This window comes from Dunckerocampus dactyliophorus, chromosome 17, assembly GCF_027744805.1.
Source record: "Dunckerocampus dactyliophorus isolate RoL2022-P2 chromosome 17, RoL_Ddac_1.1, whole genome shotgun sequence".
Lineage (NCBI taxonomy): Eukaryota > Metazoa > Chordata > Actinopteri > Syngnathiformes > Syngnathidae > Dunckerocampus > Dunckerocampus dactyliophorus.
The window spans coordinates 1,526,146-1,546,137 of NC_072835.1; the positions used below are offsets into that span (position 1 = coordinate 1,526,146).

General features: G+C 48.1%; 1 protein-coding gene across 10 annotated transcripts in view; it reads left to right on the forward strand.

The window, feature by feature from the left end:
* lhfpl2a (LHFPL tetraspan subfamily member 2a) overlaps positions 1-19,992 on the forward strand; it is a 42,466-nt gene that overhangs the window by 20,621 nt on the left and 1,853 nt on the right. For 9 of the 10 annotated variants that reach the window (XM_054757161.1, XM_054757162.1, XM_054757157.1 and 6 more), the window contains one exon: positions 16,551-17,203. In XM_054757161.1, coding sequence (XP_054613136.1) covers positions 16,783-17,203 — 421 coding nt within the window. In that variant the 5' untranslated portion in view covers positions 16,551-16,782. Of the gene's footprint in view, positions 1-10,072; positions 10,181-16,550; positions 17,204-19,992 lie in introns of those variants that run through there. The other variant, XM_054757164.1, reaches the window with a different exon arrangement.

The following is a 19,992-nucleotide window of genomic DNA, read 5'->3' on the forward strand; positions in this document are numbered from 1 at the left end:
TTGGGGATCACTAGCATGCGGTGCCGTACGTCCGCTACACGCTTCCTTCTGCATGTGCAAACCACATTTCCTGCCCTTCTGGCAGTGATATTTTTGGGCCTCTCATGAATCTGAATCCAAGCTGTTCCCATCCCTGCTCTATTGTTCCCTGCACCGTGAGACTTCACTCATCCTAAATAATGGAAACCTGAGATGCATGGGAAGTGACTTTCATGGAGCTGTCAGTGATGATAGCTAGCTTGAGTTCAATGCAGGCTGGACGTGCTGTTCCACTCTGCAGTGCTGACTCTGGTGTATTTATCCGGAAGGAGGAGGAGGAAGTCGGGGGCGTTAGAGGGAGGCCTGTTTGCTTGCCGGACTTGGTGTGGGGGGGGGTATGTTTTTACAATATGAGTGAAAACAATGGAAGCCGAGGCGGGGGGGCAAAGTGGGGAACCCCCCACCCCAGTGGTAATAAACAAGGCCATGAATTGTCAGCGCTAATGCTTAAAATAGTCCAGCTTGATGTCAGCGCCCGCTTCCTGTTATCTACACCGCCTTCTTGACCCACCTGGGCTTCCTCATGCGCACTGCTCATTAGTCAAGGTCACACATCACAATCAGTGCCGCGTTTTCAATGTCGGACATCAGTAGTAACGCAGCGTTTTCAAGGTCGGATATCAGTAGTAACGCAGTGTTTTCAAGGTCAGATATCAGTAGTAACGCAGTGTTTTCAATGTCGGATATCAGTAGTAACGCATTGTTTTCAAGGTCAGATATCAGTAGTAACGCAGTGTTTTCAATGTCAGATATCAGTGGTAATGCAGTGTTTTCAAAGTCGGATATCAGTAGTAACGCAGTGTTTTCAATGTCAGATATCAGTAGTAATGCAGTGTTTTCAATGTCGGATATCAGTAGTAACGCAGTGTTTTCAAGGTCGGATATCAGTAGTAACGCAGTGTTTTCAAGGTCAGATATCAGTAGTAACGCATTGTTTTCAATGTCAGATATCAGTAGTAACGCATTGTTTTCAATGTCAGATATCAGTAGTAACGCATTGTTTTCAAGGTCAGATATCAGTAGTAACGCAGTGTTTTCAATGTCGGATATCAGTAGTAACGCAGTGTTTTCAAGGTCGGATATCAGTAGTAACGCATTGTTTTCAAAGTCGGATATCAGTAGTAACGCAGTGTTTTCAATGTCAGATATCAGTAGTAACGCATTGTTTTCAATGTCAGATATCAGTAGTAACGCAGTGTTTTCAATGTCAGATATCAGTAGTAATGCAGTGTTTTCAATGTCGGATATCAGTAGTAACGCAGTGTTTTCAAGGTCGGATATCAGTAGTAACGCAGTGTTTTCAAGGTCAGATATCAGTAGTAACGCATTGTTTTCAATGTCAGATATCAGTAGTAACGCATTGTTTTCAATGTCAGATATCAGTAGTAACGCATTGTTTTCAAGGTCAGATATCAGTAGTAACGCAGTGTTTTCAATGTCGGATATCAGTAGTAACGCAGTGTTTTCAAGGTCGGATATCAGTAGTAACGCAGTGTTTTCAAGGTCAGATATCAGTAGTAACGCATTGTTTTCAATGTCAGATATCAGTAGTAACGCATTGTTTTCAATGTCAGATATCAGTAGTAACGCAGTGTTTTCAATGTCGGATATCAGTAGTAACTTTGTGTTTTCAAGGTCAGATATCAGTAGTAACACAGTTTTTTCAATGTCAGATATCAGTGGTAATGCAGTGTTTTCAAAGTCGGATATCAGTAGTAACGCAGTGTTTTCAATGTCAGATATCAGTAGTAATGCAGTGTTTTCAATGTCGGATATCAGTAGTAATGCAGTGTTTTCAATGTCGGATATCAGTAGTAATGCAGTGTTTTCAAGGTCGGATATCAGTAGTAACGCAGTGTTTTCAATGTCGGATATCAGTAGTAACGCATTGTTTTCAAGGTCAGATATCAGTAGTAACGCAGTGTTTTCAATGTCAGATATCAGTGGTAATGCAGTGTTTTCAAAGTCGGATATCAGTAGTAACGCATTGTTTTCAATGTCAGATATCAGTAGTAACGCAGTGTTTTCAATGTCAGATATCAGTAGTAATGCAGTGTTTTCAATGTCGGATATCAGTAGTAACGCAGTGTTTTCAAGGTCGGATATCAGTAGTAACGCAGTGTTTTCAAGGTCAGATATCAGTAGTAACGCATTGTTTTCAATGTCAGATATCAGTAGTAACGCATTGTTTTCAAGGTCAGATATCAGTAGTAACGCAGTGTTTTCAATGTCGGATATCAGTAGTAACGCAGTGTTTTCAAGGTCGGATATCAGTAGTAACGCAGTGTTTTCAAGGTCAGATATCAGTAGTAACGCATTGTTTTCAATGTCAGATATCAGTAGTAACGCATTGTTTTCAATGTCAGATATCAGTAGTAACGCAGTGTTTTCAATGTCGGATATCAGTAGTAACTTTGTGTTTTCAAGGTCAGATATCAGTAGTAACACAGTTTTTTCAATGTCAGATATCAGTGGTAATGCAGTGTTTTCAAAGTCGGATATCAGTAGTAACGCAGTGTTTTCAATGTCAGATATCAGTAGTAATGCAGTGTTTTCAATGTCGGATATCAGTAGTAATGCAGTGTTTTCAATGTCGGATATCAGTAGTAATGCAGTGTTTTCAAGGTCGGATATCAGTAGTAACGCAGTGTTTTCAAGGTCAGATATCAGTAGTAACGTAGTGTTTTCAATGTTGGACATCAGTAGTAACGTAGTGTTTTCAATGTCGGATATCACTAGTAGCGCAGTGTTTTCAAGGTCGGATATCAGTAATAATGCAGTGTTTTCAATGTCAGATATCAGTAGTAACACAGTTTTTTCAATGTCAGATATCAGTGGTAATGCAGTGTTTTCAAAGTCGGATATCAGTAGTAACGCAGTGTTTTCAATGTCAGATATCAGTAGTAACGCATTGTTTTCAATGTCAGATATCAGTAGTAACGCAGTGTTTTCAATGTCAGATATCAGTAGTAATGCAGTGTTTTCAATGTCGGATATCAGTAGTAACGCAGTGTTTTCAAGGTCGGATATCAGTAGTAACGCAGTGTTTTCAAGGTCAGATATCAGTAGTAACGCATTGTTTTCAATGTCAGATATCAGTAGTAACGCATTGTTTTCAATGTCAGATATCAGTAGTAACGCATTGTTTTCAATGTCAGATATCAGTAGTAACGCATTGTTTTCAAGGTCAGATATCAGTAGTAACGCAGTGTTTTCAATGTCGGATATCAGTAGTAACGCAGTGTTTTCAAGGTCGGATATCAGTAGTAATGCAGTGTTTTCAATGTCGGATATCAGTAGTAACGTAGTGTTTTCAATGTCGGATATCAGTAGTAACGTAGTGTTTTCAATGTCGGATATCAGTAGTGACACAGTGTTTTCAATGTCAGATATCAGTAGTAACGCAGTGTTTTCAAGGTCGGACATCAGTAGTAACGCAGTGTTTTCAATGTCAGATATCAGTAGTAACACAGTGTTTTCAAGGTCAGATATCAGTAGTAATGCAATGTTTTCAAGGTCGGACATCAAGAGCGCCACCATGTGGTGTATTTGTCAGAAACGTCATAGCGCAGGCAAAGCAGTGGGGGTGCATAGCTTGGCAGATGTTCACTCTTTAGTGTGCAGCGCTTGAAGTCGAAGAGTTAGCTTGCACACATGACTGAAGTTTGGACAATAGCCTTCTTGTCTAAGAGGGAAGCACTTCTGCTTTCTATCACCCCCAACCCGAGACACGTTGCCCTTTTGTTGCCTCGCTTTGACTCTCAGGTTTGACGTATCTTTGGGCCTCCTGAGGGCGGCTCGAAAAGCGCCGCTGTTGTTTGTGGGAATCTCTGCCGGGAGCACCAGATTAGAGCCACGGGGGTGCTTGGGATTAAAGCACCCCCAGTACAAAACACCATGGGAACAATGCTTGAGATCTGACAAAGTTCCTTCCACCCGAGCCCTGGCCTGGAAACAACAGAAGCCCGTGCCCCCGTGCGTTGATGGGTCCCGGGGCTGGAAACAGTTAAAGATAATGGAGACAGTCTCGAGGCCGTGCCCCCCCCCCCAGCCACGCAAGTGCTAACAGTGGGGAAAAGTGAAGAGTTGCTGGGGGGGCTCCCAGTCCATCAGCAGTCAGAGGAAATAGGTGTGAAGAATGTACCCCCCCTCCCATTTTAGATACATTTCACTGGGTTTTCACTTTTGGCATCATTGGGCTGCTTTTTGGTGCGCGGTAATTCCATGTTGGCAGCGCTGGACTGACGGACATGGCGGGAAAGCTGCTGGGAAATGCTAATGCTAGCTTGGCTTTCACATGAAAAGCAGACTGACGTTTGAAGGCTTGTTGACGTCACACATTTTCCCACAGACTGTAAATATTCACTTCCAGGGTCAAACAGGCACCATAATGGCCGCCTCACTCTCATTGTTCATTAGTCTTGATGTTGTGTTTGCGTGAATGTCAAGGACATTTGTGTCTCATGAATTGAACATGCGCAGTTGTCTTACAAGTGCAAAAAGAAGTTAACCACACACTCTTTTGATGCACTACACTGCTGATGGGGGCTTCATGTCCAAAAATCCCAACTATCGCTTTAACTGGCAATGTGGAGCCCTTCTGGGGCTCCTGATGTTCATCACTCCACATTGTTTTCTGCCTTTCTGTGACATTTTCAAGGTCTAACATTAGCAGCAACGCAACAATTTCAAGGTCAGACATCAGTAGTATCGCAGTGTTTTCAAGGTTGGACATCAGGATCAGCACAATGTTTTCAAAGTCTAACATGAGTAGGGGTGCAGTGTTTTCAAGGTCAGGCAACAGAAGCTTAGAGGTGTATCTTTTCTTGTTCAACTTCAGTAACCTGATGAAGCAGTGCTGAAGCTCCAAGTGGGCCTGGAGTCAGGATGCCACCTATTAGTCGTTCTTCCTTGGCAACTTCAACGGCACCAGTTGAGGTTGGAGCTGCACAGGCCACCCACGGTGACGTGTCAGATGGTCTCTGTTTTGCGACACCCTCTTTCCCTCCGTGGCGCGGCGGGGCTCGCTGTAGACGATGGGTGTTGTGGTCCACATATGAGGAGATTGGTTGACCTCCGCCTTTCGACCCAGACAGACAGCTGTGGAATGATCCAGAAGGAGACAAAGAGGTTATGAACAGCCAGGGAGGGAGCACTCGGGTTGAATGGAGTGCATGTGTTCCTGTGTTGTCTTTTCATGTTGTACATTTGGAGTAAAAAAAAGAAAGACTTCTGGCATAGGTGTTTTTTGTCAGCCACACGTATATAACGCTTGTGCCCCCTGTGCCCCCTGTGGCGGCCGCACCACTCACAGGTGCGGCGCCTGTTTACTGCTAACAGCTCCACTGTTCTTCTTTTCTTTCCCACGCTTCCTCCTGGCTGGCTTCCTCTGGACCTGAGTGTTGGGATTTCCTTCCCTTCAACACATTCTTACGTGTATGCTGAAGCAGTTTGTACCCCCCCAACCAGCACCTCCCACAAGGCTCATGCATTAGCGGCTAAGTGCTAACACATCCCACATGATGGCTAGCTGCAGCCACAGCCATCTCTTTTACATGCTGGTGCTAACCTTAGATGTACAATTTCAGAGTGCCTTGCTCACCTGTAGCGTTTTTTATAGAATAAGGAAGAAAAAGGTTGAACATAATTGGTTCTGGGACACTGAGTGACCTCCAGTTTCTGTTCTGAAACCAATTTTCCCAAAGAAAATAATCAGTTCCAGGGTCAAACTATGGCCATCATAAAACCTTTGTTTAAATGAAATCAAATACAAGTGTAATTAATACAAATAGATTTAGCAGGCTAACATTAGCATTGCTAATGTCCTAACATTAGCATAGTAACATTTTAGCTGTTTTCATGAGTAGAAACTTATATTAGCACTTAGTGCTATCATGACGTTAGCATTGTTAGCATGCTAACATTAGCATAGTAGCATTTTAGCCATTTCCATAAGAGACTTATATAAATGCTTAGTGCTGTCATGCTAGGTATCATTCATATATCGGTTTTAAATTTCAGCGCGGCTTCACCTCCTCTGCTTCGACACTCAGGCCTTTCATGCTCATTTCTTTTTTTTCCCTTCATCTGTTCATTCAGCTCATGCATTCACACGCAATGTCTTCAGACATTGCCATCATCTAGTTGTCATTAACATTGTTACGCCCAAGAACTACATTACTGGCGTAGTGAGACCTCGCCGCATCGTACCGGCTCGCTACTAGCCGGCTAGCGACTAGCTTCACCGCACACTCGCTCACAATGCCTCAGACCACTAGCGAAAGGTAGCGCTACATATTGGAGCAAGTGTCAAAAGATGCAAACTACTGTTGATATTAAAAACAAATCAAAAAGTCTGCCTTGGTGAGCATATAAAAAAAAGCAAAGAGTCCTTCCCACATGTTGGCGGATTGAACTTTTTTGCGTTTTGTGCGAGTTCTCCGTGACTTTCTGAGCGCATTTATCCCAACTTCCTGTAGACTGAACATGTCCCCAGGCGGTTGTCTACGCAGCGTACATGTTTAAGTACCTACAGATGGTTATAAAATACACGTATGTGCACATGCTCAGATTGCATGCACGCTGCACATCTGTCTCCGTGTGCTCCGAGGGTCTCGAGGATGTCCTCCAGATGGTGGTGGTCTCTGGTCTGTGGTGTTTGCGCCGTGAGCTCAGACCTCTCCGGTTGCAGAGAAGCCCGGCAACAACATCCATCTGTTGCCATCGGATACTTTTTTACGGCGGTAAAAAAAAACCAACGTGCAGCTATCAGCGGCGCTATCGGGTACTGGACCCCGCGCGTTTGCTTGGTTCTCTTCTGAGTGGTTGCCTGGTAACCTCCAAGCATCTCCATGCACCGTGCAGTCACATTTGATGTGGACCGCTGTTATTTCCCTCTGCTGGAAACCCGAGGACGACGAGGCCTTCTGCGCCAAATGTTCCGTCCTCCATCTCCGTCTTCCATCTTTTTCCACGTGTTACTCCTCTCTTTTCCACACCAGTCAACCCTGCGTGGCCTCCTGTTAGCAGGACAGAGTGATGTAACACGTGGACGCTGAAAACACACGCAAACAAGAACGCTCAGCGACCTCCAAGCACCACCAGGCCATGTTGGATGAATGTTGTTCAAAGAGAAACAAAGCAGGAACGTAGAGGTGCCCTACTGCACAAAGTCTCATTTTACCCGCAGCATGTCTCCCTGGAGCCTGTTTATGAGCCCCAAACGGGAGAAAATCTATCACCTCCCTCACTTGTTTGCTCCACTTTCTTGAGAAGAGGTGCTGGAATGCCCGCTTTTGAAGTTGCATGAAGGAAAAAGGTCCTTCCTCGTGGACCTAATGACTTAACGGGATAAGCCCGCCCCGCGTGTACACCCACCACTTTGCTTAAAAAAAAGGGCAGGCTTCACTACACATTCAAAAATAAAGCCTAACCTATCCGCCAGTCCCGTACTGTACATGCATGGAGCTGTGAGTTCTAAAGCTAAACTGGCATGATGTCGCTGCTAAAGTGCGAGTGTAATGTTGGCGCTTTGGCATCACATACTGTAGCTATGCTAGTGTTGCTAATGTGCAGAGTTTCATCGCAGAGTGGAACCTCGGTTCGTGTCGTCCCCGGTTAGCGCGTTACTTTTACCTTCACTGAAGCCGTGATTGTTGATGGGAGCGTTCCCAAAGACACCACACGGACACCACCTTCCTGTTTTGCCATGACTTATTACTTCAATTCAATTCAGTCGTGTTTTCACCTTTTGTTTATCAAAATGCTGGGACTTGAAACTTTGCCAGGCTCCATTTTGGGTTATTGAGGTGAGAAACACGATTTAATTGAAGAAATAAGTCACGGCAAAACAGGAAGGTGGTGTCAGTGTGGTGTCTGGCTGTCACATGGTGTCTTTGGGAACGCTCCCATCAACAATCACGTCTTCTATGAAGGTCAAAGTAACCTTCAATGTTCATTTCAATGCATGACGCTAACCAAGGTTCTTGTGTATGGAAAAAGAGGATCCCTAAATTCCAGACCCTCTTTGGTCTGTCTTGGGATGGGGTGCAGCGTCCCAAGAGTAGGTCCCACCTCTGTGCTGATCGGCAGGTGGATGTTGGTAACATCTGACCACCAGCAAGAGCACGGCCACCGTTCAGGGTAACGAGGCTGCGAATTCAACGTGATGCTGAAGTCGTGTAGAAGTGGTGCGTTCAACGTGGAGACTCCCAGCTGTCCATCTGACTGCTAACGGGGGAAATGTTGTGTTCCTGAATCAGTGACTCGTTGGCAGTCTGGACATCTCCACGGCCCCGCAGACAAGCCAAGATGAACGAGCAGCAGTGGACCGTGCTTTCGCCCGCCAGCGTCTTTCTAGATAAGCGGTGCTGAGGGACTGTGGGGGCTCCTCCTTTCTTCTTCTTCTTCTTTTCTTTCATGTCGGAGGTCTGCACCGTGTCCAAGCTCCTGCAGGACTCTTCTCCTGAGCCAGATCTCTATCTGCATCTGCCAATCACAAACGCCCCGAGTCAGCTTGTTCTGCTGAGAGTGGGGAGGGGTCCGATCGTGCCAGGAGGAGGAGGAGGTTTTACTTTCACCAGCAGCGCTTGTCCAATCATGGCCCAGCATCTGTAATTAGGCACGACGGGCCTGTCAGCGACACTGCACTTTTTTGCTGTGGTGTCTTTTTATTGCACGTCTAAGGAATGTTTATCTGCTCCAAATACCTAAAGATTTACTGGTGGAACTTCCAAGGCCTGCTGGAAAAAAAGCCAAGCTTTATTTTGGAATCCTGCAGGAGACGTATAGCGAGCGCATGCGGAAGGGAGCAACTTGGTTCTCGCTACGTGGAACATGGACACGTTGACAGCCGATGCTAATGCATTGACAAAGCAGCTAACGTTTCAGCAGAATATCAACACATGATCACAGCAGGAAGGAATCCACCTGTGGGCTGACGTGTGCTAGTAATAGCTTTTTTTTCCCAAACCAATATTGATACCAATAACTTTCTGCTTCTCAAGACCAATACGGCAACCGATAACTTTATTTACAACTACTTTTTTATTTGGTGTTTGTGTGCACACGTGGAGGTAAGAAGGACTGGAACAAACGAGGATGTGACCAAGTGTACCTGTTGAAATATCATGACATCACTACTATCAGGAGAACCAGAGTATAGAGGGGGAGGAGCCACCTGCTGTGGCCCAGCAAGGTGCACTGTATTCGGGCACATGCTCTGAGCGACCGGTGTGACGCCATGGAGGTCTCTGGCAAACCTTTTTGCACTTTTCAAACGCTGCGGCGCTGGCGTTTCAGGGGGCTGATCAGGTTTTGTGTGTGCTCCATGGGGGACACCCCTCACCCCCTACTTCCCAAATCGTGGCGCATTTGGTACAACTAACTAAGATGTCTTCCTCTTAAAGTGAATGTTTGTTTACAAGTGAGCTCAGGGGAAGTTAGGACGGGCAGGAGCGTTTTTAAAAATGATCGCTGATGGGAGCTGTTTTTAATCTTATGGGATTTATTGGCATGACGTCATCATTGCCTCATATCAGCCCAGTAATTACCAGCCTGATAGTTGCCCCCAGTACCGAGGTCTCACTTGGTAGAGGTCTGGTAGAAGGACTAACAGGTGCATAGATTAGCTTAGCTTCTATTCAGGCTTCCTGTGTCAGAGCCTTTCTTTCTTGGTGTCTTCTTGTCCACATCTGGAGCTGATTTGTCCTTCCTGTGTTGGTGGACACAAAGGTTGGTCAGATGCTGCACCCATCAATGCCACATATGCCCGTCATCTCCGCATCCTGCTCTTATCTGAGCGTGGGTGACGTTGGGAGGATGCCATGTGGATGACATCACCAGCGGTCCTCACGTGTGCCGGATAATGCCGATGTTGCTCTTGGCCCGTTTGAGGGGGGTGACGAAAAGCCAGCCAGAGTGAGACAAAAGGAGGGGGGGCGGGCGGAGCTCTTGTTGTTTTAACCCACATTCACTGGAGAAGTATGGCCACCATGTGGACCCGCTCAGAAAGTGTGACGTGGAAGGAGGGGCGTGAGGGGGGAGGGTCCGGGTGGAGGAGTCCCACGCCGACGCCGGAGGGTCGGCGCACACGAGCCACATCTCCTGAAGAGCTGGATTAGCCTCAAAGCCACGGAGACAGGTTGGACCCTTGTTGCCTTCCCTTTTCCAGATCTTTGGCTCATCGCTGCTTCCACGCGGGGACGGGCAGGGGGGGGGTTACACGTAGCCGCTCTACAAACCGTCTAAGCTGATGTAATACGCTCCCGATATTCCGAATCGGAGCCGCGGGATGCTGAGCAGATGTGCTGAAGCGTTAGGAAAGATTGGCCCGGTCGCTGGTGGAAAAGCTGACTCTGCCGTCCTTTTGTTGCCCGCTGCTCTTCTTTCACCAGAGATGTTTTCTTCTCCTCAGCGACACGGCCGCCCATCATCCACACCACCACAGACACTGTTGTGGTGCCACGCAGGAGCAAAATATACACGTTAGTCACGCCGGTCATGCTGAGCTATGAAGCGGAAAAGTAATTGCTATGATCTTCTGGTGGGTTTCGCCTTTCATGTTCTCCTCATGAAAGGAAGGACCAGCCTTTCTGCAGGAGCACAGCAGGGGGTCTTGGACTAACATTTGTATTCTTTTGGCAGTAGGTGTTTAAAGCCCTCCTGTCATACAGACGATCTCTGACTGGCGTTTTTGGAATTGGTTCTAAAAAATAGCAGACTGCTTCTGTCATATAGAGGATCTTTGACTAGCGTTTCCACAGTTGGTCCTTTTTAAAAACAGCAGCAGGCGTTTAAAGCACTCCTGTCGCACACACACACACACGCACGCACACATGCACACACGCACACACACACACGCACACACACACACACACACGCACACACACATACACACACATACACATACACACGCACACACGCACACACACACACACACATTCACACGCACACACACACACACACACACACACACACATACACACGCACATACACACACACACATACACACACACACACACACCCACCACGCTGGTGTGATACAGTAGATGATCTTTGACTAGTGTTTTTGCAGTAGGTCCTTAAAAACAGCGGAGTGCTCCTGTCATATTGAGGATCTTTGACTAGCTTATTTATTTCTTTCTTTTTGAATTAGTGCTTTAAAGCTGTCCTGTCATGTAGGATCTCTGACTAGCATTTTTACAATTGGTCCTAAAAAATAGCAGAGTGCTCCTGTTGCATAGAGGATCTTTGATTGGCGTTTTTTACAAATACTCCCTAAAAACAGCGGAGCGCTGCTGTTAAATATAGGATCTTTGACTGGCACTTTTGTTGTGCTGTAGGTGTTAAAGCACTCGTGTCATATAGAGGATCTTTGTGGTTCTGCATGAGGTCAAGAGGAGTGCTGTAAACTATCCGTGTGGGTCACAGCGGGCGGGGAATGTTTTCCACCCCGTCGTAAACCGCCACGCCACGCCAAACAGTCGCCGTGGCGACGTGACGACAGCGTTTCCTGTCAGCGGCAGGCGGCGTTGCTAATGCGGTTCCCGGCGTGTTCTTTTTTTTCTCTCTGCTGCGATAAGAGAAAGGCTGAGTGTAGGTTTGGACGCGGGGCGGTGGACTTCATCTTGTTTTTCTTTTACGGCCTCTGCTTGGTCGGGACGGTGCCCGTTAAAGGTCTTTTGGGCGTTTGGCAACCAGTAAGATGAAATGATTGTTGCCCCGCAGAGTTTCCATGCTTTCCAGGCAGCCGACGGGAGGTCCGGCGGCATGAAAGTCACCCGCCGGTTGAAAGCAACAAGCCTTACTTTACCGTACTTTGGAGACGTCATCTGGAGCTGTGATGACGCAGCGTCGCTGACGTGCTGTTTCCTCAGCGCTGGAGAAGGTGTGAAGCCAAACATCGTCATAGTAACGCCATGTCCCATTTCAACAGAGGACGCACAGCAAACAACAATCTTTCTTCTTGACATGTCGAAAAGGCCTCCATTGTCTTCTTGCTATTCCCATTTGGATCCTTTTTGTTTTGGGGTTTCTTTTTCCGTGCGAGCCGTTTCCCTCCGGACTGAAACTTGGCTGCTGGCGGCTTTGGGAAATGTGAGCTGGGAGGATCGCAAAGATGCTCTCCTCAAGCTGGGCACGTTGAGGGGGAGCATGGCGGCATGGCGGCATGGCGGCATGGCGGGTGTCTTGTAAGTGTGTTGCAAGGGATTAGTGTTGTTGTTGCGGGAGGGGTGGAGGCCATAAACTCCTGAGTGGATGGAAAGCGAGCGTGGAATATTCCGCTGTCTGGTTTCTTCATGCGGCCTAAATCCACCTCCAGACACAACATCCAACTTGAAGGAATATTTTTGCGTGATTGCTGCCCAAGATGGCGACCTGCAGCCTGTTTGGTACGCGTCATATTTGAAAGGCTTCCAAAATATCTACGTTTCATTTGGGTACGACTTCCCCCCAGCAAGGGAAAGTCCTAAGTGCAGCGCAGCGCCGCCTTGTTGTTGTTCTGTTATTGGCGACCCGTCCATCCAATAGGGATGTCCCATATGGGCTTTTTGCCGATGTCTGATATGCCGATACTGCCCAACTATCAACTTCCGATTTCATCTGCTGTGGTGGCAAGTGAAGCTAACGGATACAGCATCAGCAGTTAGCTTCTTCACCAGGCTGCAAACAACATTTACAACCGTAAGCTAACATCCGAGAGAGACGTGTGATCGGGCACGGCAAGGCGTGGCTCGAGGAACTCGGCAGAAAGGGGCTGGTTATCCAGTGCGATACACGCCATGATTTTCCGATTGATAGCTTTGGCCCTGGGAATTGGAAGCATTGAAGGAAGAAGTCTTGGTTGTCTTTGCAGTCATTGCAAATGGCAAGTTTAATATCCGAAGGAGAGCCCGCGGACGTAAAGTTAGTCATGAGCGAGCACGCTTGTTAGGAGCCACTCGTGGTACACGCTTCAGACGCGGTTTGATGAGGTCATCATTTACACGCTGGAAAATACGGGAGCCCATACAGGAGCCCATTTGTTCTAAAACCTCATACCAATATTGACCAATCTTACGTTTTTATGCCAATATCAGCCCGGCCGATATTATCAGACATCCCTACAATCCATCCATCTTCTACTGCTTATCCGAGGTCGGGTCACGGGGGCCGCAGCCTAAGCAGGGAAGCCCAGACTTTCCTTACTCGTCCAGCTCCTCCTGGCAGATCCCATAGTCTCTGCAACATGTCCTGGGTCTTCCCCCGGTCGGACGTTCCCTGAAGACCTCTGCAGGGAGGCGTCCACCTCATCTGGTCCTCCCAATGCGGAGGAGCAGCGCTTCTATGGCAGTACTTCTCACCTTATCTCTAAGGGGGAGCAGAGCCCCGCCCTACGGAGAAAACACATTTCAGCCGCTTGTACCCGCCATGTTGGCCTTTCGGTCACGACCCAAAGCTCATGACCATTGGTGAGGGTAGGAATGAAGACCCACCGCTAAATGGAGAGCTTTGCCTTTCAGCTCAGCTCAGCACAGCAGACCGATGCGGAGTCAGCATCACCCGTCCCTCTGGGTCCATCCTTCCCTCATTCGTGAACAAGACCCCGACCTCATCCCTGACCAGGGATAGCACTCCTGCATTTCCGGGAAAGAACCATGGAGTCTGATTCTCATCCTGGTCGCTTCACAACCGATCCAGTGGGAGTTGCAGTTGTTGGCTCCTGCGCTGATCATTTAGCATCCCAGCTATCTTCTTGATGTAAGCTAAGTCTGAAGCGTTGCACACGAAAGTTGTTAGAGGGGCCACCTTTAACTGTGAAAGCATATGTATCGCCTAGGGATGCTCCGATCAGTATCAGCCACCGATCAGTATCAGCCACCGATCAGTATCAGCCACCGATCAGTATCAGCCACCGATCAGTATCAGCCACCGATCAGTATCGGCCGATTTCTGTGCTAAAACTCTGTGGATGTTACAACATATGCTAGCATGCTATTGCAAAGCATTTGTAGCACCAGATGTTCTGTTTCGGTTCAGCTTCAGGCAAATGAAGAGCAGCAGGTGGGGCGCTGCCGGACCGACGTGCAAAGCCAGGTCAAAGGTTAAGTGTCCATCTCAGACCTGCCGTCTTATCTGGCCAGCTGCTTCCAGTTAGTCTTTTCTACTGACCGCTTTCCTGCATTTCTCTTTTTCCTGCACATTGGACCCGAAAACGTCTTCTGTGTCATCAAAAGGCCCGCGAGGCAACGAGGACATTTGTGATTCATAGGATTGAATTCCGCTCAGCGCTGCAGAGGCTGTGCAGTGATGTCACGGCGGTGCCGCCAGCACAAGAGGCTCAACAGGATGACAAAGATCAAAGTTTGTGTACGGCCTTGACGTGCGCACACAGTCTCATGCCGCGCACGCACGCGCGCACACACACACACACACACGCACACACACACACACCTATATGCACGCACGCACACACACACACACACCTATATGCACGCACGCACGCACACACACACACCTATATGCACACACACACACACACACACACACACACACACACCTATATGCACGCACGCACACACACACACACACACACAAAGGGGCTATAAAAACAATGAGGACTGGTGCAAACCTGACACTTGGCATCAGGGCACAGCGCCCTACTGCCCCTAGTGGTAGAATCATGAATAACCTCACTTTAATGCAAGGGTGTCCAAAGTGCAGGCTGGGGGCCATTTGCAGCCCTTTGCTGTTTGTTTTATTGGCCCGTGGCACATTGTAAAAATATCATTTCATAAAGAAAACAGCAAAAACTAAAGAAATCAATGATTTGACAAGAATGAGAACAAAATGCTTGGAGAAGAACTTTCATTTTAGAAGAATGAGGTCATTTGTGGAAAGTATCATCGTTTTAGCAGCATAGAGTTGGAATAGTAGAGAGGCCTTTTTTCAAGTTGTAATATGAGAAACAAAACAATGAATAAAAAAGTGGTCATTTTTGGCAAATCAGGCTGTGGAAAAAGTTGTAATGTTGTGGGAATAAAATGAAAATATGGGAATAAGGTCACTTTATTCTGAAAAGAAACGGCTGGAAAATACATTGAAAAAAGCAACAACAGAAATGGGAAAATCAGCTGTCATTGTGGGAGAAACAAGGCAAAACATGAAGGAAAACAAGCTGCCATTTTATAGAATAAACTCATGTTAGTAGCATCGAGGTCAAGTATTAAAGCAAAAATATCGATTTTTAAACAGTTGTAATCCCAAGGGAGGAAAGTCCTAACATTTTGGAATAAAGCGGAATAAACATTATTCTGGAAAGAAAATGACAAGAAGAAAGTTGAAGTAGTTGGAGAACAAAAGTAAAACAAAGCAGCCGAAATGGAGAAAACAGCTGTAATTTCATGTGCGAGAGAAAGTGGTATTCTAACAAGAAGAAACTCTTCATCTTACCAGGAAAAGAATTCCCTTTTATTCACAGTGTTGGAATATGAAAGAAGAAATGGTATTTTTTAAAAGTTGTAATATTATGAGAAATTAAACAAAATCAAGTGAATGAATTTCTATGTTTTGCTGCTCTACGTGATTCTACCGTTTCCACGTCTAGCTTGGGACCTGCTTATCTACTCGTTGCACACCAAACAGGACAGGAAGTGCGATGTTTGTACTTCCTCTTTTACAGTCTTGGGGCCAGACGATGTCTGCAGTCGCGTGCTGGAGATCCAGCGTTGAAAAGCGCTGGAGCGCTAAGTGCTAAGTGCTAAGTGCTAAGCCCTGCGGGGACGCGCCATGTAACGCTGCACTTGTCCAGCGTAGCACAGCACATGGCATCCATCACTAAACGTAACATTCATGACTGCTACAGGAGGACACAAAGGTTAGCAACTAGCTAGGACAGCTAAGTGCTAACATGACAGCCAGAAACATCATGCTAGGCTAGCGTATTTAATATAAAAAGGAAAGAATCAAACGTACAACTCCCACGTCTGCCGCTGACTGACGGCGAGTTTAGGCTTCATTTTAAGATGTGCAGCGAAACATACAAAAATAAATAATAAAATAATAATATATAAATAATAATACAAAATAAAATAGTATTAAAATAATATTGTAATAATAAAATAAAATGTAATAATAATAATAAATAAGCAATCCACACAAGACAAGACACACAAAAAACATGCAAAAAGAATTTATACCAATAAGAGCAATAATCATAATGATAATGATGATGATGATACTAATAAATAAAGTATAAATAAATAAGAAATAAAGTACAGTAACATGACAACAATACAACAACTTCAGAGCTTTTCCCCTTCAAAGCATTCAAGTAAGTAAGAAGCCAAAAAGTACATCAAATGAACGACAACTTTGTTTTCAACTTTAACCCTGAACACAGCCCCCCCCCCACCCCCCCACCTGCAAGCACACGCCTTGAAGGAAGGGTAGGAGGCCGTGTCCCAATACTTTAGCCCACATTGTGCACGTGCAATCAAGTCACTCACTGCATTCCTTTCTGTATCTGGTAGGCGTGTCCCGTGCGTGACGTGGCGCCAGCAGGCGGGCTCAGGGGAACGCCGCTTTAAAACGATGTAGACGGCGAGCGGCGGGCGGAAGACGAGTGCGAAGGACAGCCGAGCTGCGAGAGGAGAGGAGGGCGAGTCGGAGGAGGGAAGATAAGAGGAGTCCTGGAGCGGGAGGCGAAGCGGAGTTAAAGACAGGACCGGAGCACGACCCCTCCCCCCCCCAGCCGCCGCCAGCATGTGCCATGTGATCGTCACCTGCCGCTCCATGCTGTGGACTCTGCTGAGCATCGTGGCCGCCTTCGGGGAGCTCATCGCCTTCATGAGCACCGACTGGCTGGTGGGGTACCCGCGCACGCCCGACGCCGTCTTCGGCCACCACGGGACCACGGCGGCCGGGGAGGCCTACCGGCCCACGCTGGGCATCTACGGCCGCTGCATCAAGCTGCCCCACCTGCAGCGCGGCGTGCTGTGCGGGCCCTACGCCGTCCACTTCGGGGAGATCGCCAGCGGGTTCTGGCAGGCCACGTCCATCTTCCTGGCGACGGGCATCCTGCTGCTGTGCGCCGTGGCCTTCATCTCCGTGTTCACCATGTGCTTCCAGAGCATCATGAAGAAGAGCATCTTCAACGTGTGCGGCCTGCTGCAAGGCATCGCAGGTAAGACCAACGAGATGGAGACATTTCAGGAGCTGAATGCAAATGTAGAAATATCCTGGAGGTGTGTTGACACCGAGGATCGGACCAGCAAGCACCAGGTTGAAGCGTTTGAGGGATGCGGGAGTAGATGGCGGACAAAACAAACGGCGGGCGTTGAAATGTCAAACCATAGCATTTAAACATCCTGGAAATGTTGAAGTATGTTGAAGGCTTGCACGAGGCCCGGGGATTGAACCAGCAACCGGTCTGCCTCCTGGGCCGTGTCACCCTGAAACACGAGCGGAGTGGAGCATGATTGTCCACCAGCAGGGGGCACCGTTTCATTCGGTCACCTGCTTTTGGCTGAGTTTGAGATGTTGGAAAGTAGAAATGCGGACTGAATGGAGAAATGGTTCAAGAAGTGGGCCCATTCCAGAAGGTGCCACCGGGTTGGGGAAGGTGAGCAGTCTACCTCCTGACCCGTGTCCCCCAGTAGAATACTGTCAGCCCGATGTTACCGTCATGGAAAATGGAGCATGATTTTTCACCAGAAGGGGGGCCATTTGTTTAGTGAATTTGTTTTCAGTGGAATCATCCCTTCAAAGACTTGTGAAGCTGCGACGTTGCTTGTCTGCCTTGGCGGAGGCCTGCTGCCTTCCATGTTCGCTACGGTGCTGGCACGTAGCGGTGGTTAGCATGTGCACGGTACCATCCTGAGGCCGCTTCTCATATTCGCCGTGAGCGCTTTCAGAGAACGTAAACTCGCACCGAGACATGATCTGTCGGGGTGATGTCCCACTCCTCTCCGCTTCTTCTTCTTCATCAGTGTTTCCACGAGCGCCGCCGAGCTCGGGCTAGCGGCGACTCAGGATCCAGACGCCAGATGTGTGGGGGAAGCGATCTGACCTCAGACGAGGCTGCCAGAGATGATCGCATCTTGGAAGCGGGGGAGCCCGGGGGCGCCGAGTCCAGATGATGTCACCCGCGCTCGTGACACACTTTTAACGTCCTCGGAGGACCCGATATGGATCGCCTCGCGGGACGGCCAGAACACACACGTCCTTTCCCACACGTCTGAGCCTTCTGGACCAGGAAGCAAACAAAAAAAAACGCCCCGAATGATTTTATTGCTCACCAGAAGATCTCCTCACCGCGTGAGTCATTCAATGTTAGCACCTTTGACCGCTCAACGCTGTTGTGACGAGTCATGTGATTCCAAAGGATGAACCGCGAGGTCATCAGGGAGAACAAACGTTGCTATCTTTAAAACGGGCGGCGCCACAAGGAACTCCGAGCACGCCGTTGAGCGCTAGCGCCTGCTTTAGCCACTGTTGACCATAGATGCTGTATATCACACATGGGCGCTAAAGTGCTAACACTACACTCGCATTTAGACAGCGACTTGCTAGGTTAGCGTATTGGCTGAAGAAAAACTCAACCATCAAACGTACAGATCCCACAGGTGGCAGAGCTTTGTTTTAAGATGTGTAGTGAAGCCTCTTTTCTTAAATATAGTAGAAGGGGTATGTGGAGCCTTTCCCAGCTGACTTTGGGACGGGGGCCGAGGTGCACCATACGCCGCAGATGTCCCGTAGAGATCTGAACCCAGATCCTCCAGATCTCCTGACTGTGTGGCCAACATGCTAACCGCTAGGCCAACATGCTAACCACACGAGACTGTCAGAAAGTGACCATCGGGTTCACGAGCGAAGGGTTGATGAGGATTGAGCACCTGTCCTACTAATCTCTGTGGTCTGGACAGTATTTCCTGTGGGGGTCTGTGCTGTGCATCCTGGGGGGGTTCTTCCCAGGAAAGGAGGCTCGTCTAGTCTGGAAGGACGCTGCTTCAGGATGGACACTTTAGACGAGGACACAGACCAGACACGGCAGGAGGGAATATTGAAGCCTGAAGGGCCGAGTGCAGATTAGGTTAGGTTGTGTGTGTGTGTGTGTGTGTGTGTGTGTGTGTGTGTGTGGTGGGTGGGGGCCTGGCCTATTAAAGCCATACCTTCAATCCATCAGCGTAAGTCAGCCTGGACGTCAGATGGAGAGCAGCAACATGTGGAAAGAATTTCTGACCTACTTTTCATTTCCTTGTTGGACACGAGGCCTTCACGAGACAACAAAGACACGGCAGGTCCTGGATGGTCCTGGATGGGCCTGGATGGTCCTGGATGGTCCTGGATGGGCCTGGATGGGCCTGGATGGGCCTGGATGGTCCTGGATGGTCCTGGATGGGCCTGGATGGTCCTGGATGGGCCTGGATGGGCCTGGATGGTCCTGGATGGTCCTGGATGGGCCTGGATGGGCCTGGATGGGCCTGGATGGTCCTGGATTGTCCTGGATGGTCCTGGATGGGCCTGGATGGTCCTGGATGGTCCTGGATGGGCCTGGATGGGCCTGGATGGGCCTGGATGGTCCTGGATGGTCCTGGATGGGCCTGGATGGGCCTGGATGGTCCTGGATGGGCCTGGATGGGCCTGGATGGGCCTGGATTGTCCTGGATGGGCCTGGATGGGCCTGGATGGTCCTGGATGGTCCTGGATTGGTCGAGCTGCTTGCTGGGAAAGCTCACCACTTCTTCAAATGCTGGCTTTGTAACAGACAGTGACAGGAAACCCCCCCCCACGCTGTGGAACTCTTCTACTCCCAAACCGCCACACACGGGAGGGTGAAAACGTGCCAAAACATGCGCCCCCCGCTGTGTCACCTGTGCTGTTCTTTTCCTCACAATTATCAAACACCGTAAGTCACGTTGACTTGAAACTTCTCACACAGCTCTACCGCAATGGCGTCGAGCTGAATCACTG